The 23,370-nt window shown below is 48.6% G+C and overlaps 1 protein-coding gene across 1 annotated transcript in view; it reads left to right on the top strand.

Annotated features, from left to right (window-relative positions):
- PIGU (phosphatidylinositol glycan anchor biosynthesis class U) overlaps positions 1–23,370 on the top strand; it is a 108,686-nt gene that overhangs the window by 82,452 nt on the left and 2,864 nt on the right. Inside the window, exons 9-11 of the mRNA XM_017878668.1 lie at positions 827–970; positions 4,777–4,901; positions 11,204–11,346. Coding sequence (XP_017734157.1) covers positions 827–970; positions 4,777–4,901; positions 11,204–11,346 — 412 coding nt within the window. The remainder of the gene's footprint in view (positions 1–826; positions 971–4,776; positions 4,902–11,203; positions 11,347–23,370) is intronic.

Here is a 23,370-nt window from a genome sequence, read left to right as displayed (position 1 = left end):
GTTCTTTACCTCATTTCACAGAAAAGGAGGTACAGTTACAGCAAGAGGAAAAACTTAACCTGGGCGGAGGCCTCAGTCAGGGAAATCTGACCAAGAGCCATCGCCCGTCTCTCCCTCTGTGTGCCCTATTTGTTGTCCTTTTTAAATTGTGTATTGAGATCAGTTTCAACTTCATATTTTTTTAAATCAAAAATGTAAACTTTAGAAGAGCCAGAATTGCAGTAAAATATTTGTCTGATTTAACTGGACAAAAGGTTTTCCAGTTAAACCCTAATTTCTCAATTAAGACTGGGACCCCAGGGATCTTAGCCAGAACCCACCGATTGTTCCTAAAGCCCCTAGAAGTCTCGCGGCGGTCTCAGGCACTGGGTTTTCTGGCTTCTCCCGTGGGGTGTGGAGTAAGAATGGGGAGGAGCCGGATGTTTGAGCGTGGTCCTCTAGGCAGGTCTTTAGAATGCCCAAAATAGATACTGTGTTTTAAAACTCATTCCTCCTCTGTTTCAGTGCTGGGTATCTCCTGATTTTAAACTGTCTTGCGCTGTAAAAGAGGGGTGAGTTTCTTTATTCCTAGGATGAATCCCTGCCTCATTTCAGATTGTTTGGCTTAGCTAATATTTGTTATGGGTTATCATTATATGTCTCTGCTCGTTTTTGTTAATTACCTGTATCCAGCGTACCTAGAGAGCCCTTCCCATCCTGATCTCTCTAGGAAGAAAGTCATCCTTGGCTGCCCAGCAGTGACCAAAGTCTTCAGGAGAAATCAAGGTCAAAGCAGACAATTTATAACTTTTGTCTTTTTTCTCTCCCTTTGTTTTCTTAATTGCAGACTTTCTGTTCCAGATCTCACTCCAAACATTGGTCTTTTCTGGTACTTCTTTGCAGAGATGTTTGAGCACTTCAGCCTCTTCTTTGTATGTGTGTTTCAGATCAACGTCTTCTTCTACACCATCCCCTTAGCCATAAAGCTAAAGTAAGTGGCTGGACCTGCTGCTGCTGTGTCCACAGAGCTGTCCGAGAAGCCCCTGCCCCTAGTAGCCTTGGGGGTGGCCTTCAAATGTGGAACACCTGCTGTCAGGTTTAGAGCATCTCACCTAAGGAAACTGCCTTCAGTTGCCGCGGTTGCCAGCGCCATAAGCAGGCAGTAGAGTCACACGGGTGCAGGCTGCAGTGTGAGTGCTTTGGAGCCCCAGCATTTTCCCTGGCCTCACTCTGAGGTGCTCAAGCCCACATTGCTGCAAAGCCCACATTGCTGCAAAGCCCACATTGCTGCTGAGCCCACTCACTGTTTTGGACTAGAGCCAGGCGGTAGCCAGGCATGGTGGTTCAACCTGTAATCCCAGTACTTCAGGAGGCTGAGCCAGGAGGGTCACTTGAGGCCAGGAGTTTGAGACCAGCCTGGACAATATAGCAAGATCCTATATCTAAAAAAATTTTTAAATTAGCCAGGTGATGGGCTGGGTGCAGTGGCTCACACATGTAATCCCAGCACTTTGGGAGGCCAAGGCAGATGGATCACCTGAGGTCAGGTGTTCGAGACCAGCCTGACCAATATGGTGAAACCCCATCTCTACTAAAAATACAAAAATTTGCCAGGTGTAGTGGCAGGTACCTATAGTCCCAGCTACTCGGGAAGCTGAGACAGGAGAATTGCTTGAACCCAGGAGACAGAGGTCGCAGTGAGCCGAGATTGTGCCACTGCACTCCAGCCTGGGCAACAGAGCAAGACTCCGTCTCAACAACAACAACAAAATTAGCCAGGTGTAGTGGTGTGCCCCTGTAGTCCCAGCTGCTTGGGAGGCTGAGGCAGGAGGATTACTGAGCCCAGGAGTTTGAGGCTTCAGTGAGCTGCTTGTGCCACTGCACTTACGCCTGGATGACAGGCAGAAGTGCATGTCTCAAAAAAAAAAACAAAACAAAAACAAAAACAAAAAAACAGGGGTTGCGGAGGGTAGTGTGTTTGGAAAAAGTGTATCTGGTGGGATGTCTCCATCAACAGCCCAGTGACAGGTTGTCCACAGGGACTCTGGATGGTCTAATTGGGAGGCTGGCCACCTGCAACTGTTTAATCTCCTGATCTGTTTCCCTCCAAAGGATTTGTGGAGTTCTCTTCTGCAGTCTAAGAGAGCTGACAGATGTTAGGCCTGCTCCATGCCAGGCACCTTTCTAGACCCTCTGAAACATAATCATGCCTAACCTAGCAACTCCTGGAAGTAGGCGTTAGATTCTTATCACTCTTAGTTTATAGTTGAGGAAATTGATGCTCAGAGAGGTGGGATGATTTTCCCAGAGTCACGCGGCTAGTAAGCAGTGGAGCTGGGATTCAGACTCAGGTTTGTCTGGCTCCAGAATCTATGCTTATCCCCCTGCACCATGCCAAGCCCCTGAGAGATTGCTTGTAGTAGCCTCCGGAAATGGATCTATTATCCTAGCTTTAGAAAAGGGAAAACAGGCACAGACAGGTACAGATACGCCTAGATGGTCCAGGGAACCTGAAAGAGAGTTTGATTTAGATTTCAAGAGCTCGAGTTCTCTGTCCTAACCTTCCTGCCATTCTCCATGGTCCGTGCACCAGTGCACATGGTTCTCATTCTGTAAAACCTCAAAAGCTGATGCTTCCTTCCCATGACACAGCCTTGGCCTGGCATCTGACAGAACGCCCTCCTTCCATGGCCTGGCAGGCTTCGGAACTCTGGCAGCCTTGCCCGGCTGAGCTCTCCAGCTGTCTGTGGTCCACCTTCCCTGTCCTTGTTCTGGTTAGGCCCAGCCACTGGGTGAAGAGAAGCAGGGAGCCCAGGGCACCTTTCCTCACTGGCTGTGCAGCCAGCTCTCCGGCAGCTTTTATTGTCTGCATGCAAGGCCACACATTGCTCCTGGGTAGGCAATAATGTCACCATTTTATGACCTGAGCCAGGCCCACACAGTTGTGGGGATAGAAAATATGAAGAGACGTGCTCTCCCTGCTGTCTCCTCTTCTGCCTGGGTATGAAGCTCCACCTAAGCTCTCCTGCCCCTGCAAGATTTGTTTACAGTGTCAGCTTTGTAGGAACAGGGCCCTTCAGGCCACCCCAGTCCCTGTGCAGTGCTGCAGGAGGCTGTAGTCTGTTTTTTTGTCATTGTGTTTTCACCGGCCTTTTCATAGAAATGTTGCCATTGTTACCAGCTACCTGAAAAGCCCGAAGCCAGTGATTTGGATTGTGTTTAGGAAGATGTTCACACTGAGCTGTATAGCTGGACACTTGTTAGAGGCTACAGGGCTGCACACCTTTGCCAAGCTGCGTTTCTGAGGCATTTGCTGCACAGCAGCACTGGAGTGTTCTGGGTGTGGACATGTTTGTCTGCACATCTCAGATTCAGATTCACACCCATTGAGTCACCCTGACATTTGACCTGCAAGACAAAAAGGTCATTAATCTCTGAAGAAAACTTCATGGGCTAGGCATCCAGGTACTGTGCAGAAGTAGGCCACGTGCATGTGGTTGAAGCGTAGCAGAGGAGGATATAGATCCAGCCTCTTCCTGTTGGCTTCCCTTTAGCACTTGGTCAGCTCTCGGAGGGACACTGAGATTGAGCTCTGTCCCCCCACCCTCTCCTGACCAGAGCTTCGAAGTGCGATCAGCACTCAGGAGAACAGTATTGGGCGTGATTAAGAGCTCTGGAGACAGACAACTCCATCGCTTACTAACCTACTCAGTCAATGTACTTCTCTGAATCTGTTTCCTCATCTGTGAAGTACAGGTGAGAGGATTGCCTACTTTTTTTTCTTTTTGAGATAAGGTCTCACACTCTGTCATCCAGGCTGGAGTGCAGTGGTTGATCACGGCTCACTGCAGCCTCAACCTCCTGGTGTCAGCAGCCCACCTCAGCCTCCTAAATAGCTGAGATTACAGCCATGCGCCGTCACACCCGGCTAATTTTTTAATTTTTTGTAGAGATGGGGTTTCACTGTGTTGCCTAGGCTGGTCTCAAACTCCTGGGCTCAAGCCATCCTCCCACCTCAGCCTCCCAGGCCTCCGGAAGGGCTGGGATTACAGATGTGAGTCACTGCACTCGGCCCAGGATTGCCTGCCTTGAGGGGCGGTTGAGGTGTGGTGAGGATCATGTGAGAGGATGCAGGAAAAGGACCTCACACACAGGGAGTTCAGAAGAGGATACCAATTGCTAGCACTTATTATTAGGTTAAAATAATAATTGAAACTGCTATTAGTTTAAGTTAACGAGAATAGTCCCTGCCCTTAAGAATTGAAAAGCTCTCTGCAGTTCACAGTTCTTTTCCTGGAAAGAAGTTCATTGCACTGTGGGTCAGTAGACCCTGCTGACCATGTTGTCAGAGAAAAAAAGCATCAGCAAGAGGCACTTCCTGCCTTGCGTCCAGTTGTCAGAGGGGCCTCTGGCAAGGGAGGCTGCCTAATTACCCTGCCAAGCAGTCATTTAAGCCCAGTCATAAAGAATGCTGACTTCATTTGTTTTCTTCCTCCGTGGCTCCTGGGGGAAGGCCCAGAGCTGGTAGAGGCAGAGGGGGGCTGTTGATGGGAAATGTCTCTGTGGGCTGTTTCCCTAGTGGTTGCCAGGCCCTTCTCACCATCTCTGGGTATTTCTGGGTCCCTGCAGTTTTCTGCTCTGCTGCTGGGGCCTGGCCCATATCTTGTGGATAGCAGAGCTAGCCCCTTCCTGAAGTCCCCGGAGGATTATTTTTAGTTCAAAGGATGGAGTCAGGAGTCTCTAGGGTAGGTCCCTGACTTACCTCTCTCTCTCTCTGTTTCCCCTGCCCTGCCCCAGGGAGCACCCCATCTTCTTCATGTTTATCCAGATCGCTATCATCGCCATCTTTAAGTCCTACCCAACAGTGGGGGACGTGGCGCTCTACATGGCCTTCTTCCCAGTGTGGAACCATCTCTACAGATGTGAGTACTCCCGCCTCTGCCAGAGATTTGTGTCAGCCTGGGCCTGGGTGAGAATGCTGCGGGGAAAAGGAATTCATAGGCATTTACCAGGCACCTGTGGTGCTGGCAGCACTAGGAGGGGAGCAGAGGCATGAGGCACAATATCTGCTTCTAGGTGCTGCGGACTTGTGATGATAAAAATAATTGCCATTCATTGAGCACTTACTGTGTACCTGGCCACTGGGGCTCTCACAGTGTTGCATGCATTAATTAGCTCATTTGATCTTCACACCAGTCTTTGAGGTAAGTATCCACATTTTGCAGATGAGAAAACTGAGGTACAGAAAGATAGAGCCAGTCATTCAAAGTCATGTGACTTCTAATTAGAAGAGCTGGGATTGGAATCCAGATCTGTGAACCCCTACCCAGTGCTGTCCAGCAGGGCTTTATGATGATGGAAATGTCCTCTGTCTGCACAGTTCAATAGGGTAGCCACTTGTATGCCTGAGAACCTGAATTTTTAATTTAAATTTCAGCAACCACATATAGCTAGGCTACCATACTAGACAGCAGAACTCTATACCCTGGGCTTTGAACCATTCCCCAGCGCTGCACCCAAAAGTTACTACAAGGCAGAGGGGCAACATTAGACTTCCCTGCCCACTGTGACAACCCCTCTAAGCTCTAATCATCCCTTCCTCAGAGGTGGCTTAGTGGTGACCTGTCTGCGCTGCCTAGGCCCCCAGTGCTCTTAACCCCCTATTGTGGGTTCTTTTCAGTGTTTGGGGGCTCCCTCAGAGTAGATATCACAACTCATTCACTTTGTATCTGCAGCACTCAGGACTGAAGCTGACACACAGAAGACCTTGCAAACATTTGTGGAGTGAGTTTTTAAACCTCCCCAATAAAAAGGCAGTGTCAGTGGCCCAGCACCACCTGATTCTCTGAACGAGGCATGGAAGGGAGCTGTTGAACTTTCCTTGCCTGCAGTGGGTGTCCAGCAAGGTGTCAAGAATGAACTAGGGAGTGCAGGCTTCAGAGGAAGTGAGTCTTTGTTGTTTTGGGTGTTAACCAGGAAGTGAAACTGACCAGCTGTGGGAAGCAGCCTGCCTATAGGAATGTGCCTCTGAGTGAAGGTAAACAGTGGTGTGGGCAGCTGAGCCAGAGCTGCTCCTGCAGGTGATGGCCTGGTGGGGCCATGACCCATCTGGCCTGACTGGGAGGAGGAAGCAGTGTCTTCTGCAGTGACATCGTCTCTCCTCAGACAAGAGTCACCCAGTCTAGCAGGTTGAGAGTCAGCTTGGGGCCCCTGGGCAGAGTGACCAGTGACAAATCATGAGACCACCAAAACATGTGGACACGCCTCAGTTTGTGACAGTGGATTTCAAGAATGTAGAATGGATTTTTGTGGTTGCCCATCCCACACTGGGCACATTCTCTCCCTCAGTGACTGTCTTTCATCCCATTTGCTGAGCAGTCTGGAGACTCACTTGACTCTGAATCCTGGCATTCCCATTACGAGCCCCATGTGTTCTCAGGCACATCATTTAACCTTTCTGAGCCTCTGATTTTTCCATCAATCAAAGAGAATAACTTTCATGAGTGTGTTAAGTTTGAGAAGGAATATCTGTAAATAGCACTGCAGTTAGTATCGTGAGCAATAATTATGCAGGGGAGTCTCTCACATAGTTCCGTGATCGGAGCTTCGGGCTTGGTAGCCAGAGTCATTAGAGTAAACATATTTTTCAAGACTCGAATAAAGTATTTTATGCCCTCTGGGGTAAGGAGGCACAAAGAAGAAGGATGGGGTTTCCAGAAACCTGAATGATCTAATAGTTGCTTTTGCTGGCCGGCTGGGCACACAGTCTGCAGGTTCAGGTTGGCTGAAGATCCTGCAGAGAACAGGGGCTGTCTGCCTTTGCTTCACTGCTCCTGCAGCAGGGAATACATGTGCTTGCAGAACCTGCTTGGGGCTTGACAACTGTGAATCATTAGCCAGGAGCAGCATCAGCCCTGGTCCTTGGGACCTATGAGTGGGATGTATGTGTTGAGATGTGTTTAAGCCTACGTTGAATATATTTAATGTGGCTAGGAATTCCGTTTAAACATTAGTTGTCAGCGCTAACATGCGTGCTTCCACATTCACCTTTCTGTTTTCCTATACAGTAGAGAGGAGAAAAGGAATGTGGCCCCTCCCTGAGTGTAGGCCCCAGACACTGGGTTCTCTGGAGCTTGGATGAGTCATACAGACGCACAAGTGTGGTGTTAGGGAACAGCCTGCTGGCAGAGCCCATGCCAGCCTGCACGGTCCAGCAGAAGGAGCCAGTTACCAAGGGGCTGGATTTGTGTATTTGTTTTGTTTTTATTACTATTGTATAGTGATGAAAGAATGTCGATAGATATACATATAAAGAATCATGATAAAATATATTCCCATGTGTTTTGGCACCTCGTTTAAGAAAGGGAATATCACCATGGCCTTTGAAGTCCCCAGATCCCCTCTGTTCCCCTTCTCATGGGACTGGATTTTTCAGGTGAGATTTGCTTTCTGAATGCCTGAGGCTCAGAAGGGAAAGTGGCTTGCCTGAAGTTCCAGTTCATCAGTCCTGGTGCCAGAGATTGGATAAGCCACCCGGTGAATGTGGTGGGGCACCTGATTCCATCTGGCCTCGCAAGTCTGATGAAGGGTGGACCCTTTCACCTTGTTAGGCCCTGGTCACCTCGGACGCTTTCTGGTGCCTGGAACAAGCTGTCCCGTACCCCAGGTCTCCAGCTCCATCTGCTCTGGCATATATAGCTTTAATCTTCTGGCCTGTCAGCCAGCAAGAATGAATAGCAGCTCCCCGTTCCTGCAGAGGTCACCACAGGTCAGAAGCCAACTGCATGCTAGTGACGGTTCTCTAGCCGCATGGGAATGTATCTTTGCAGCCCTTCGAGATAGCACCCAGAGGCTGCCAGTGAGCCTCTCTCGTCTCTTTGCACTTGGTTTCCTTCCTGTCACCCTGTCTGAAATCTGTGTCACTGGCTGGAGGCACAGAACAAGAACCACCTGGTCTGGCAGGCTGCAAGCATTTTATTTTTTGGAATAGTCTATATTCTTTTCAGCAAAATAATTTCCAGGGGATCAGAAAGAACCACTGAGAAATGTACATAGTGATGTTGGGTTAGAGGAGTGGGAAGCATTTTTTGTTCTCCTTTCTTGAGGTAGTAACATGGTTTAATAATAATAGTAATTCTCAGTGAAAATGTCCCTTAGCAAGACTCCTTGTTCCTGGGAGGTCTCAGGAGGCTTGAGTCAGGGTTTTGACCTCTTATCTTTGAAGACCCAGAATTGCAGAAACTTCAGATTAGAAAAGAGGATCTTGCAAGCCCTCCAGGCCAGTGTCCAAATTGTGGGATATCTCAGACCACTAATGTTTCAATAAACACAGGCGACAGACCTGCCAGCTTTTTATTTTGCTGAAGACATTAAACCAACTACCAGCCATTCTTCCCAATGTTATAAAATAAAGGACTTTTTAATGACAACAACAAAATGATACCTATCATTTCTCAATAAAGAATGAACTGTAACTTAAAAACATTCAGCTTTACAGAGAACTGTGAACAACCGTGTCCTGATTATTCTCCCTTTGACACAGTTCAGTGGCATCTCTGCTGCAGACTGTTAAGGGGCTGCAGCTGTAATCCAGTGGTTCGCAGCCTCAACTGCGTGTTGGAATTATGTGGGAAGCTTTTAAAACCTCATATGGATGCCTGAACCCCACCCTAGAGACTTTGACTTAGTCTGAGGGCTCCCCATGTGATTTCATTTTGTTTTGTTTTGTTTGTTGTTTGTTTGTTTGTTTGTTTTGAGACAGAGTCTTGCTCTGTTGCTCAGGCTGGAGTGCGGTGGTGCAATCTCGGCTCACTGCATCCTCTGCCTCTCCAGTTCCAGCGATTCTTGTGCCTCAGCCTCCTGAGTAGCTGGGATTATAGGCGCCCGCCACCACGCCTGGCTAATTTTTGTATTTTTAGTAGAGACGGGGTTTTGCCACGTTGGCCAGGCTGGTTTCGAACTCACCTTAGGTAATCCACCTGCCTTGGCTTCCCAAAGTGCTGGGATTACAGGCGAGAACCACCGTTCCCGGCCGTGATTTTGTTTTGTAGGGGAGTTGAGAATCATCTGTATCATCCAGGCCCCTTCCAATGCATGAGCCCCCAGTATAGCATCTCTACTAAGTTGTTGTACAACTAAGACAAGTGGCCTAAATGTTTGGGAGTTTCTCCACCCTGTAAGTCTTCCAAAACTCTCACTTGGGAGAAGGGATTTCCTGAAGGTCAATATCAGAGGAGAGAAGGGAACTTCCATTCAGTGTCTGCTGGGAAGCAGGCACAGCGCTAAGTTCTTTTCAAAAAGGTATTCTTTTAATTATTTTAAATAATATTTATTAGTTTTTAAAAATATGATTAAAGTATAAAGAAAGAAAAGTAACAGACAATCCTGCTGTCTGATAACCCCTAGAGAGTTGAAACGGGGGGAAAAAGTACAGTGCGGTAAGCAGAGTAGTAGCCCTCCCCTCACAAAGATGTCCACGTTGTAATCCCCAGAACCTGTGAATACATCGCCTTACATGGCAAAGGGACTTTAAGACCTTGGAAGGGGAGATTATCCTGGACAATCCATGTGACCCCAGTGTAATCACAAGTGTCCCTCAAAGTGGAAGAGGTGGAGGCAGGGGGAATATGGGAAATCTCTGTACTTTCTGCCCAATTTTGCTGTGAAACTAAAACTGCCCTAAAAAATAAAGCCTACTGGGCATGTTTGTGCATGCCTGTAGTCCCTGCTACTCAGGAGGCTGAGACAGGAGGATCTTTAGAGCCCAGGAATTCGAGACTTCAGTGAGATATGATCCAGCCACTCTATTCTAGCCTGGGCAATGTAGTGAGATCCCATCTCAAATAGTCTATTAAAAAAAAGATGGAAGAGGGAGGCAGAAGAGAAGGTCTGAGTGATGCAATGTGAGAAGGCCTCAATCTACCATTGCTGGATTTGAAGCTGGAAGGGGGTTGTGAGCCAAGGAATGCAGGGGCCTCTGGGTACTAGAGAAGGCAAGCAGGGGATTCTCCTCTAGAGATTTTAGCCTGTGAGACCTATTTTGGAACTTCTGGCCTCCAGAACTGTTTAATAATAAAGAATATTATTTAGATCACTAAGTTTGTGGGAATTTGCTACAGTAGCAATGGAAAACTAATATAGCCAGTGATATGTCTGTGTCATTTTTCACATGTCATCTTGCTTAATCCAAATGAAGTGTGCATTTTAGCCCCATTCTATTTTATTTTAAACATTTTTTATTTTAAATTAAAAAAAATTTTTTTAGAGATGGGTCTTACTATGTTGCCCAGGCTGGTTTCGAACTCCTGGACTCAAGCAATCTTCCTACCTCAGCCTCCCAAAGTGCTGGGATTACAGGCATAAGCCACTGTGCGCACCCTAATTTTTAATTTTTATGAGTACATACTAGGTATATAGTCTCATTTTACAGATGAGGAAGCTGAGGTCTAGAGAAACTTGCTAATAAATGGCAGAGCAGGATTTTAACCAAGATCTGTACCCGGCTGCCATGCTACCCTCCCATTTGGCTGAAGCCAGCCTGCCTGCCTGCCTCTGGACCACCCTTGAGTAGCAGGTCCTTCCTGAGACTTCAGGGAGAGCTTTCCTCCTGGTGGGATTCGGTATTCCCTTAGGGGCAGGGAGTGAGAGACAGTGTCAAAAAGAGGTCTTTTATCATCTAAGGGAGAGTTGGGAATGTTTGAAGAGCAAGGCAGGGGTCCTAAGACACCAGTTAAGGATAATGGAGAACATATTCCTAAGACCCAGGGCTGTGGCACCATGGAGACCCACGGTGGGGCTCTATTTGTCACGGTTCATGCTGGGGTTCCTACCCCTCATCCCCCATGGCCAGATGGTACCCTGCTTGGGGAGAGGGATACTCTTGGACCCTCCAAGATTAGAAGGTGAGGGGAATGTCTTCCTGAAATGCCCTGTTTGGTACCCTAAGGCACTCATGGCATTTCTAACTATAGCTGGTCTTCAGCCAGCCAAGCCCACAGTGGGAGGAAATAATCCAAATCCAAGAGCTACCACCAGCTGTGGGCATGGGGAGCCATTGACTTGGGAGTCTGGGGTTTGCTTCCTGGCACTCTAGTACCTCTGGCAGTGCTCTGCCTTTGAGCTACATGAGGCTCACCTTGGGCCTTTCCATTCCGGCAGCCATCGCAGCAGGGAAAGGGTGCCAGAGAGAGCGCATCAGGCTAACTGTGACCCTCTGTCTTTGCAGTCCTGAGAAACATCTTTGTCCTCACCTGTATCATCATCGTCTGTTCCCTGCTCTTCCCTGTCCTGTGGCACCTCTGGATTTATGCAGGAAGTGCCAACTCTAATTTCTTTTATGCCATCACACTGACCTTCAACGTTGGGCAGGTAAGAGGGACAGCATGGGGGTCAGCTTGGGGACAGAAATTTATTTTGCAGCCTCAAGCATTCAACCATGGCCTTGGATTCTGCATACCAGGGGTATAGATGTGAAGGAGGGACAGTTACTCCCCTCAAGTAGCTCCCAGTTAGAGAGGAAGTAAGAGCAGTGTAAGACTGAACCTGGCAGATAGGTACTGGGCACCACACTGAGCCATAGCCACGCTGAATTCTCAGCAAGCCTGGGAGACAGGCGTGTTATCCCTAATTTACAAATGAGGGACAGAGGCTTGGCAGAGGTCATCTCTTGTCAAAGGTCATTGGAGGAGCCAAGGACAAAATTCACATAAGGCTTGATTTCTGAGGCACCCCTTTCTGTAATGGTGCCTGTGGTTCCAGCACCCACAGGGAGTACACAGAGTGAGGGGGAGAGGGCAAGGCAAGGGGAGGAGAGGCTCTATGGACTCTCGGGACAGCAGGAACTAAGGCAGGCAGATGAGAAGGGGGCCAGTCTGGCTGTTGAGGAGTTGAGCATAAATTGTGTGGCTGGGAGCGGTGGAGAGGAGGCTGCGCTCACAGGCTGAGGAATACCAGCAAGGTACTTCCCTGAGCTGGCAAGCCTGTCCCTCTGTTCCACAGAGCAGGATTCTCAATCAGAATCCTCAGAGGGAGCTTGTTAAAAATGCAGATTCCCTGTTAATAGGCTTTAAACCCTGCAATTGTGTTGCAACCGTCCCACTTACATGGCTCTGATTGTTTTAAAATGCCAGGTTCTCTGATCCCACTCCCAGAAATGTTGATTCAATGTGGAATACAGAGTCAGGAATTTATGTTTTTAATAAGCTCTCCAGAGATTCTGTGGCAGCGGGTCTAGCAAACTCCAGGTGGACTCACCCACCCTTCTTGGAAGTTCCCTTCTCCACGTGCTGCCTTCTCTTAGGTCAGGCTCTGGCCTCATAGTGGAAGTCTTATGAGAATCACTTGTACCATTTACCATTTCAATTGCCATTGGCACAGCCAGGCATTTCCTATGTGTAATAGCCTGGATGGGAAGCAGGCTGGCTGGAAAGACTAATGATGCCAGTGAATAATCCCCAGGGTAATTCTTGCCTCCAGGGTTAGCTGTGGGTAAAGAAAGGAGTTAGGGCTTTCTCAGTGAGTGATGGGAATGGTGTTTCCTGCATGGACATTTCTGGAGGATTAATGTCCAGCCCAGCCAGTTGTCTTGATTTGTGAACAGAAGAAAGAGAGATGGAGGGCCCTGTAGCTTGGGTGGGGCCCAGCCGGACGGCCTGTTCTGTCTCTCACACTGTAGTTAGGGATGGTAGATGCACAGCCCCTCTTACTTTTGACCCACGCAGGCAGAATTCTGCAGGGCTCAACTGCATATCCTGAAGGAATTCAGAAGGTTGCCCTGGCTCTCCTACCTTTCTGGAATCTCCTTCCTTTTCCTTACCTCTCAGTGGTGACTGGCATGGGACCTGCCCCGGGCCTCTAGGGAGGTTGGCAAGCTCCACAGAAATAGTCCACAGCCTGTTGTCTTGTCATGAGTCTGAAGTCTTAAGTTTAGGTTTGGAAATACAGTTGCAGTGATTATGAAGCATCCATGGAGCTTGCCAGATAACAGCTTTCATCTCTGTGGCCGCCTTTCTGAGAGAAGGTACTCTAAAGCAGCACAGCGGGGTGTCTGCAAGTGATCAGGTGCCATTGAAGGCAGGAGAAACTGAATTATTGGAAAGAGGGATTGGGGTTAGGGATGGAAACCAAAGGCAGGTGGATCAAGTGTGTTCATAGCTGAAAGAAACCAGCTGGACTCTTGGCATTATCTCTTACCTTTTTTTTTTTTTTTTCTTTTTTTTTTGAGACGGAGTCTCGCTCTGTCGCCCAGGCTGGAGTGCAAGTGGGGCGGATCTCAGCCCACCGCAAGCCTCCGCCTCCCCGGTTCTACGCCATCTCCCGTCTCAACCTCCCGAGTGCTGGGACTTACAAGGTGCCCCCCGCCCCAACCCCTCGCCTGGCTAGTTTTTTTTGTATTTTTAAGTAGAGACGGGGTTTCCACCGTGTTAGCCCAGGAATGGTCCCCCTGATCTCCTGACCTCATGACTCCGCCCGTGCTCGGCTCCCAAAGTGCTGGGATTACAGGCTTGAGCCACTGCGCCCGGCCACCTTTTTTTTTCTTAATCTCTTTTTAAAATGTATTTTAAATCACCAAGTAATGCATGAATTCATTATTGCTGGGGGAAAGAAGTCAAACAAAATAGAAGAATATGGAATTGGCTGAGTGTAGTGGCTCATGCATGTAATCCCAGCTCTTTGAGAGACTGAGGTAGAAGGATTACTTGAGGCCAGGAGTTGAAGAACAGCCTGGGCAACATAGCAAGACCCCATCTCTACCAAAAAAAAAAAAAGAGAGACTATGGAATGAAAAGAAAAGAAAAGATCTACTTGAGCCCCCATCATTTTCTACCCCTCTGCAGACGTGGCCATTGGATCGGTTTGGTATGTCTTTGCAGACTTTCCTCTGTGCATTTATAGACAGCTATATACACAGATACATAAAGAGAGTTTTTTGTTTGTTTGTTTATGTAGGTAAATGGCATTCTCCTTTAAGTAGCATTCTTTGGCTTGCTGTTTCTCAATTAATGATTTTGTCTTGAGATAATTTTTTAATGGCTCTGTAATATCCAATGGTTTAGACTAGGTATAGCCCTGCTGATGGGCATTGAAGTTGCCCTTGGTTATTTTGGCACTTTATTTTATTTATATATTTATTTTTTGAGATGGAGTCTCACTCTGTCGCCCAGGCTGGAGTGCAATGGCATGATCTTGGCTCACTGCAACCTCCACCTCCCAGGTTCAAGCAGTTCTCTCACCTCAGCCTCCTGAGTAGCCAGGATTATAGGCGTGCACTACCACGCCCACCTAATTTTTGTATTTTTGGTAGAGAGTAGAGATGGGGTTTCGCCACATTGGCTAGGCTGGTCTTGAACTCCTGACCTTAAGTGATGTGCCCGCCTCAACCTCCCAAAGTGCTGGGATTACAGGTGTGAGCCACTGTACCTGGCCTGTTTTTCACTTTAAATGTAAGAGCCTTGCAGCCAGGTGTGGTGGCTCATGCCTGTAATCCCAGCACTTTGGGAGGCTGAGATGGGAGGATCACTTGAGGTCAGGAGTTTGAGACCAGCCTGGTCAATAGTAATAAATAATAGATAGTAATAATAAATAATAAATAGTAACTAATAAATAAATAAAATGGAAGAGCCTTGCATATCCCTCCACGTATTGTTGTACACACATGCTGGTATTTTGTAGAGTAGATTCCAAGTGGTGGGATTTGCTGGGTCAAGGGGCATATGCATTTTGCGCCTTTGGCAGGTATTTCCAAGTTGCCCTTCAGGCAGGCCGTATCAACCTATAGGCCTCCCAGCAGGGGGTCCAAGTACTTCCTGGGGCTGCTGGCTTTGGACTTTGTTGCTGCTGCTGCCAGATCACTAACAGGGTGCGTCAGATGGGGCCACTTGCTCACTGAGGCAGTCACTCGAGGCATATCCTTGTCCCAGAGCACTGACTGAGGCAAGAGAGCCTCTCTTCATGAAAATTATGCCATCCTTGCCTTTGGACCTGTTGGGAATCTCAGAGGGCAAAATGAGACATTTCGAATTTTACTAAGAGTTCAGTGTCACATCCTCATAGAGACCCTTCATGAGGTCCCCTTGTCCCACTTTCTCAGCCCTGCATGTCATGCACAGCCCAAGCTCAGCCCCTGCTTCTGTGTCTTCCATTGAGACATATGGCATTTAGGGACATGTTCTCAGTTCCATATCCTGCTGTGAGCTAGGAAGGTGCTGGTATTCACCTGCCTCATTTTCTCCTCCTTGGGCAAGACAGAGCAGAGAGAGCTCTCCTAGAATCCAGATGAGTACAGATTTCAAGGAAGTATCTAGAACCTTGATATCATCGCTGAAATCAAGAGCTGAATATAGAGAACATCTTGGCTTATGGATTGCTTTTTAAATCCTGCTCTGTTTGAGTTGTTCAGTGCCATACCCTATTACAGAACAAATTATGTGTGGATTATTAGTTATACCGGCAGGTAAACTAGTGACTAAGGCCCCATCCTTTACCCTGGGAGCTATTATTTTTCTGCCTGTGGCATGGTGCATGTGCTAATTATGGTTGTTCCTCAGAGTCAGTAACAGGAAATGACAACAGTAAACCATCCATGGTGGGGGGTGCGCCTGAGTGTGAGAGAAGGAAGGAGGGATTGAGACCAGTGGATTGCTTGAGGTCCTCCCCACTTCCTCAAGTGATTTAACTTCTCTAGGTTGCAGTTTCCTTATCTCAAAAACCGGGATGATGACCCACAGCTTCCAGGGTGTTGAGAGTCCTGTTGCCATTACTCATGTGTGTTGACATGGGAAATAGCAAGAGCAACATGCTCTTCAAATACCCAGAACAGATTCCTGGAGAAACAGTCCATGAACCAAAGGAAGCAGTTTTTTTTAACCCTTTTCTTTTGTGAGTCAGTGACCAGCAGATGGAAAATATTAATCAAGGATTACATATAAATGAAAAGGAACTTGTTTAAATTTAGCTTTTTTAAAAGAGGAGGGCAAAGTGTCACACTTACCTTCATTCTGTTTAAAAACAGAGAACGTAAGAAAATCTTTTCCTAAAATTATAATTAATAGTGGCTCATGCGGCCAGGCACAGTAACTCATACCTGTAATCCCAGCACTTTGGGATCATGAGGTCAGGAGATCGAGACCATCCTGGCTAACATGGTGAAATCCTGTCTCTATTAAAAATACAAAAATTAGCTGGATGTGGTGGCACACACCTGTAGTCTCAGCTATTCGGAAGGCTGAGGTAGGAGAATCACTTGAACCCAGGAGGTAGAGGTTGCAGTGAGCCGAGATCATGCCACTGCACTCCAGCCTGGGCGACAGAGCGAGACTCTGTCTCAAAAAAAAAAATAAAAATAAAAATAAAAAACAGTGGCTCATGTTTCAAGAGAGCTTACTAGGGGCTGGCCCCACGTGATCCCTATAATCTTCTGATCACGTGCTCAGATGGCCTTCGGAAGCATTCTCTGTGCGTTTACATAAACTCACAGGCTCATGGAGAAAGAGGCTTATTTGTGTGTGGGTATGTGTGTTTTATTATTGACATGATGATGAAAGTGGGACTTTTTTCCCTTTTAGTAAAATGTCCTGGTGATGTTTGCTCAAATGTGAGAGAGGAACCTCCTATTTGAGTCTTGCATATGGGAACTCACCACACTTTACGTAACTACTCTACTGACAAGCCCTTTATGTTGTTTTCCTTTTTTTCTTATAAGAAATTTACTCTTCATAACAGCCCTTTGAAGGAAGTAGTATTATTATCTCATGATACAAATGAGGAAACTGAGGCTTGGAAGGGTTAGAGGCTTACCCAAACTCACAAAGCTGTGAAGGGGTGTATTTATCCACAGTCTCGTTTGTCAGATCCTCTTAGTAGATTGTGGGTTCCATTAGGGTGAGCCCTGGGTCTGTCTTCTTCATGGCTGTATCCCTAGCACCAAGAAGAATATTCAATGACTAATTATTGATGACAAATTGAATGAGCTGGCATCAGAAACCACATCTTATGACCAATGCTCTAACACAATTCTGTATACCCTAACCTCCCCGTGCCAATCCCCGTTTTGGTCAGATTTGGGCCTGTGGCTGGTCTACTGGATCCCTAGGGAGTCAGAGCCAGAGCCCCCTTCCCCTTGTATCCCAGTAGCTGGCCTGAGAGCCCCACTCCTGCCCTGTGTCTACATCCAAAACAGACTTCTCGTCTGCCTGCCCTTCCTTTTTTTTAGTAGGCCGGTTGTAGTAGCTCATGCCTATAATCCCAGCAATTTGGGAGGCTGAGGCGGGCAGATCGCTTGAGCTCAGGAGTTTGAGACCAGCCTGGGCAACGTGGCAAAACCCTGTCTCTACAAAAAATACAAAAGTTAGCCAGGTGCAGTGGCATGCTACCTGTAATCCCAGCCACTCAGGAGGCTGAGGTAGGAGAACGGCTTGAGCCCGGTAGGCGAAAGTTGCAGTGAGCCGAGATCACACCACTGTACTCCATCCTGGGTGACAGGAGTGAAAATGCTGTTTCAAAAAAAAATTTCTTTTAATTTTACTTCATTTTTTTTTTTCTTTTTGAGACAGGGTCTTGCTCTGTTGCCCAGGCTGGAGTGCAGTGGCACAATCACAGCTCACTGCAGCCTCAACCTCCTAGGCTCAAGAGATCCTCCCACCTCAGCCTCCCAAGTAGCTGGAACTATAGGCACACCCCCACACCTGGCTACTTTCTAAATTTTTGGTAGAGACAGGATCTTGCTATGTTGTTACGAGCTGGAACTCCTGAGCTCAAGCCAAACTCCTGCCTCAGCCTCCCAAAGTGCTGGGATTACAGGTGTCAGCTGCCGTACTCAGCCAACCACCCACCCACCCTTCCAAGCAGGATCGGGATCATCTAGAACTCTACTCCTCAGGCCACTGCCTGTTTGCTATGAGGGGCCAGCCCTGACCCCTCCCTGTACTGCAGACCCTCAGATACTGGGCTGGCCCTGCATTGGCCATTCTGCTTTCTGTTTTGAGTGAGGCCTGAAGCTCGAGGTCTGACACCAACCTCCTGCATGCTCTCCCCTGCCTGGGACTCATCGTTCACTGCAACACAGATGAAACCACAATCCTGTCTCCTGGAATTGCCTCTCAGTTGACCTGGTGTGTCATTCTGGGAAATGGGACCTATGAGGAAACGCTTGGAGATGTGTTGGGTGGGTCATTAGTAGCTGAGTGGTGTGTAGCCCCCATTCGGGGATGGCTGAAGACCCACTTCAGGTTTCTTCCTGCAGGTTGTGTGTGGCCTGGGCTGTGCAAGATCCCAGGTCTGTGTGTGGGAAGGCTCGTTCCTCCTGACATGCAGTGACTGTGGCCAGGCTGGAGCCCTTGTCCTCATCCAGCTGGATGTGTGTGTTTACTTTGCTTTTCCCAACTAGTGGCATTCTGTCAAGGTCTTAGTTCATTCCTTTGTCCCTCCAGTGCTGAGCATCCCGAGCTTATCCCTCACAGGCCCTTCCCAGCCTCTTCTCCCCATAACCAGAGTGACAGGAAGAGCCCAGGCTGCATACAGCAGGACAAAGGCCACAGAAGGCCAGGGCTCTGGAAGCCCACACTCTATAGCGACTCCAGCCCTATCTATCCTGGCTTGCTGGCCTCAGGCACATCCCATAACTCCTGGAAAGCTGATTTGTTTATTTGCAAATATTAATTAGGTACCTACTATTCACCAGGCACTCTGCAAGGGGTGAATGAGACAGAGGTGTGCTTCCAAGGAGCCCTCAGTCTGTGGAGAGAAAGGAAAAGACATGGGCAGGACAGGGCAGCCTGACCTGCTGGGAGCCCACAGCTGGGCTGTTAAGGAGGCTTCCTGGGGGAGGTGGCCTCTAAGTGGGATCCTGAGGGATGGGTAGGATCTAACTGGGTTCTATGGTTTTAGGTAGCAAGACCTGGGTGGGGGTGAAGGAGGAAGAGAGAAAGAGAGAGGAGGAGGAGGAAGGAGGGAGCAAGGGAGGAACGCCATGCTGCTGAGAGCTCAGTGGAACTGGCTGTACCGCTTGAGAGGGAATGAGGCCAATTCAGACAGCAGTGGTCAGACCACATGGCCTTCAAGGGCCTCTTATGCAGAGGTCCAGACTGCGCCTTTGGCTTTAAGGTGAGGACAAATGTGATCAGAACCATGCTCTGAAAACCTCACTCTGCTGGGAAGAGCAGAGGTAAGAGGTGAGAGCCTGGCATCCGGAGCACCCGGGAGGAGGCCTTGAAATCTGGGGGAGGTGGTGGTGGCCTCAGTTTCCTCAAACTGGGGAGGTGGTTGTGAGGACTGAATGTGGAGAAGTTTTTGTGAATTGAAAAGTGCCATGTAACGGACAGTTACTTGTAGCCCCATCCTCAGTCTCACCTTGTGACCTTGCAGCCCCTGGGACTGAGGTCCAGAGATTTCACTTGTTACTTTGCATCTTCAGAGCTAGAGGGTGGAGTTTTCTCCTCCACCATTTCCTCCCACATAATGTCCGCTCTGGCGTGTGGGTTGCCAGGTTACGCCAAAGCGCTGTCCAGCTCCACAGTCGGCCGCCAGCCTCCTCTGCCTCCCAGCTTCCTGGATCCCAGGCAGGTGGGCAGAGGCTGCTGCACTTTGCCAACTGTGACGGCCACATGCATCCTCCCCAGCGCGGGCTGGCTGTCAAATGTCAGTGTCCCCAACAGCAGCAGGAGGCCTGGGGAACCAGGACATGCCTGGGTGATAGCACCTGCTTCTCTAGGAATCTGCAGCCCTGGTGGTGGCCAAGGCTGCTGTCCTGAGCCTAGCAGTTTCACGACACACTGGATTAACAACTCTACTGGCTTTTCACAAAAAAGTCAATCTCTTTCTCTCTCCATCGAGTGACAGGGCTATGAACTGGGGAGAGCAGCCTCTGCAGGGTGTAAACGTACCTGAGGTGTCAGCACAGGCCTGGCATGGAGCAGGACTGAGTTCTGAGCAGGACTCAGTTCATGTGGGTGCAGACCCTAGGGGGTTGTGGAAGAACTCAGGGTTGGGCCTCTGATAGGCAGGACTGGCCCCTAACTCTTCACTTCCTACCATGCGACCTTTTGCAGGGCCCATAACCCCTGAGTTTCCCTTCTCTAAGTGGGCATTGTCAGCCCTACCCTGGGATGTTGGAAAGGGACAATATTGTTTTTCTGTTAAAGGGCCTGGCCCAGGGCAGACACTCAGAAGATGTTCATTTCCTGTCTCTCTGTCCTGCCCTGCACTGGAGCATGTTCTGAGGATTTCATTCTACTTCTGATTCCTGTCTGTCCCTGGTCACCCCTTTATCAGCTAGCTGCCCCATGAGCTCTTCATCATGGTCCCAGGGGGAGGCGGCCCTGGAGCCCTCATGGCTGCCATAGAGAGGAATGTGGACCGAGCCGTCCCTGGGGGCAGCGCTGAGAAGGTAGAGACCAGCAGACAACTCAGAGAGAGCTGGCCCCGTGCAGGGTCTGGGGCCACAGAACTGGAGCAAATGCAGCCCCATTTCGTTGGGAGGCCAGTGGGCAGTGACTTAACTTCAGGGTCCATGTAACAATGTGGGGTTAGAGAAGACTCCTGGCAGGAGATGAGTCTCTGAGGAATAGGTGGGAGCTGCAGCGCTGCTGGGTAGGGCAGGGGGAGCCAGGGAACATCTGAGCAGGTGAGCGTGTGTGTATGTGTGTGCATCTGTGTGTGTGAGTGCAGTGCGAGCCTGTGTGAGTAGTGCGAGCTTGCGTGTGTGTGCACCTGTGTGTGCGAGGATGCGTGTCTAAGCATTGGCAAGGTGCATGTGCCACCTGTGTGTGTGTGTGCACTGTGCCCCATGGTGGAGTGGCAGTGCGAGCCTGTGTCTGAGCAGGTGCAAGCATGCATGATATGTGTGTGCACCTGTGTGTGTGCGAGCATGTATGAGCCAGTTGTGTGTTGTGCACGCTTTGTGAGCATGTGCTGTGTCACCTGTGTGAGTGCAGCTGCGATGCCTGTGTGAGCAGTGCAAGCATGCATGTGTGGCACCTGTGCGTCTGTGTGAGCATGTGTCTGAGCAGTGCAAGCATGCATGTATGTGTGTGCATCTGTGTGTGAGCAGTGTGAGCATGCGTGTATGTGTGTGCACCTGTGTGTGTGTGAGTGCGTGTGTGTGTGTCCAGAGAAGATGAGGGGGGCCTCCCAGCAGGAGGTGGCTGTGGAAGGAGAAGAGGGCAAGTCTGAGAAGGGGATTGGCAAGGCAGTATTTCAGCCACATTGGGTGGGATCCAGAGACCTGAGGACACAGAGGGACAGACATGTTCTGGGGTCCTAACTCTGGCACAAAGACTAGAGGAGCCCGGCTGGGCATGGTGACTCACACCTGTAATCCCAGCACTTTGGGAGGCCAAGGTGGGCGGATCATAAGGTCAGGAGATCGAGACCATCCTGGCTAACACGGTGAAACCCGTGTCTACTAAAAATACAAACAAAAAACGAAAAACAAACAAAAAAACCGGGCGTAGTGGCACGCACCTGTAGTCCTAGCTTCTTGGGAGGCTGAGGCAGGAGAATCGCTTGAACCCGGGAGGCGGAGGTTGCAGTGAACTGAGATCACACCATTGCACTCAAAAAAAAAAAAAAAAAAAAACTAGAGGAGCCCAGCATTGTTGGTAACAAGCTAGAGCCTATTACTGTTGTTTTCCAGATGAGGAAAATGCAGCCCGGGGGACAGGAAGAGACTTAACATCACATAGCCAGACTTGCCCATGCAAATTCCACAGCCCCTTGCCCAACTTGCCCCTGTCCAGACAGGGCAAAGGGGCTCTGGGTCTGCAGCTGCTGTGTTGGCTGCATTCTAGGGCTTCTGGGAAATCCCTGCCCCCCTCACAGCCCAAATGGAAAGCCCCAAGGTCAGAAGAGGTTGTCCCGGCTACAGGCTTCCCTCTGAAAGGACCAGGACTCTGGGCCAGCCTGGTGTCCTCTCCCTAGGGGCAGGGTGCCCACTCAGGACTGATGACACCCAGGGCTGTGTGCCCAAGCCGCTCACAGGGCTCTTCCCGCCACCCCCTTTATCCTGCAGATTTCCACACACACAGCACAGTTGACAGCTTTAGCATTGGACACCCATATACATACCCACCAGTGGGAGTCCACCATTGACATCTTCCTGTACTTCTCCCATCATCCCTCAGTCCATCTTACTTTTTTAATGTATTTCAAACCGAAATGCAGACATCAGTACATTTCCTGCTAAATATTTCAGCATGTGTATCATTAACTAGACTTCACTATTTATTTACATTTTTCTTATGTAAAATTTATTATACAGGGAAAAGTGCAAATCTTATGTGTACATTTGCCAAAGCCCTCTTTCACTCAGCAAAATATTTTGAGTTTGTTAAATATAACAGTAGGTCATTGCTGTTAATTTTCTTCCTGTTTGAAGAGCTGGGGTTTTACTCTGTCACCCAGGTTGACCTCCTGGGCTTAAGTGATCCCTTTGCCTCGGCTTCCCGAGTAGCTAGAATTACAGGCACAAGCCACCATTCCCATTTATTTTTTAAATAAACTTTTTATTTTAGAATCACTTTAGATTTATAGGAAAGTTGGAGAGAGAGAACAGAGTTCCTGTAAGCCCCCACCTAGTTGCCTAGGTAGTTAACATTTTATATGTTACCATGATATGTTTAAAACTAAGACACCCTGATATATTACTATTAGTCTGAAACACTAGAATGGATTTGGATTTCCTATTTTTGCAGTCACATCCTCTTTCTCTGCCAGGACCCCATTGAAGGGTCCACGTTACATTTAAGGTCACACCTCCTCAGTGTCTTCTGCTTTTGTTTTTAGTCTTTCCTGACTTGTCATGACCTTGACAGTTGAGGACCACCGGCCAGGCATCTCGTAGAATGTCACCCAGTTTAGGTTTGTCCCCCAGTTTAGGTTTGTCTGATGCTTTTCTTAGGATTATCCTGTGGTTGTGGGTTTTTAGAAGGAATCACATCTATTGGGGGTACATGCTAGCCATGTGATTTCAAGCTGATGTTAACCTCCACCACGTGGTTAAGATAGTGTTGGCCAGGTTTCTCCACTGTGAAGTTACTCTTTTCCCTTTCCCTGATCCTCAGGAGGAAGTGAGTAACCAAGTCTAGACCACCCGAGGCTTAGGGGATGCAGAGTGAACAAAAATTAAGCTCCTTCTGTGGGAGGGGGTATAACTACCTACATTGTTTGGAATTCTTCTGGAAGGAAGATTTATCTCCTCCCCCCATTGATGTATTGATTCATTGATGTATTGGCTGATTTGTTTTAATTGAAGTTTTATTTTTTATTTTTGAGACGGAGTTTCGCTCTTGTTGCCCAAGCTGGAGTGCAGTGGCACATCTCCGCCTCCCGGGTTCAAATGATTCTCCTGCCTCACCCTCCTGAGTAGCTGGGATTACAGGCATGCGCCACCTCGCCCAG

The sequence above is a fragment of the Rhinopithecus bieti genome, unplaced genomic scaffold (genome assembly GCF_001698545.2).
Source record: "Rhinopithecus bieti isolate Rb0 unplaced genomic scaffold, ASM169854v2 scaffold_65, whole genome shotgun sequence".
NCBI lineage: Eukaryota > Metazoa > Chordata > Mammalia > Primates > Cercopithecidae > Rhinopithecus > Rhinopithecus bieti.
Note: the sequence above shows the minus strand (reverse complement) of the source record. Positions and strands in the feature narration are given on the sequence as shown.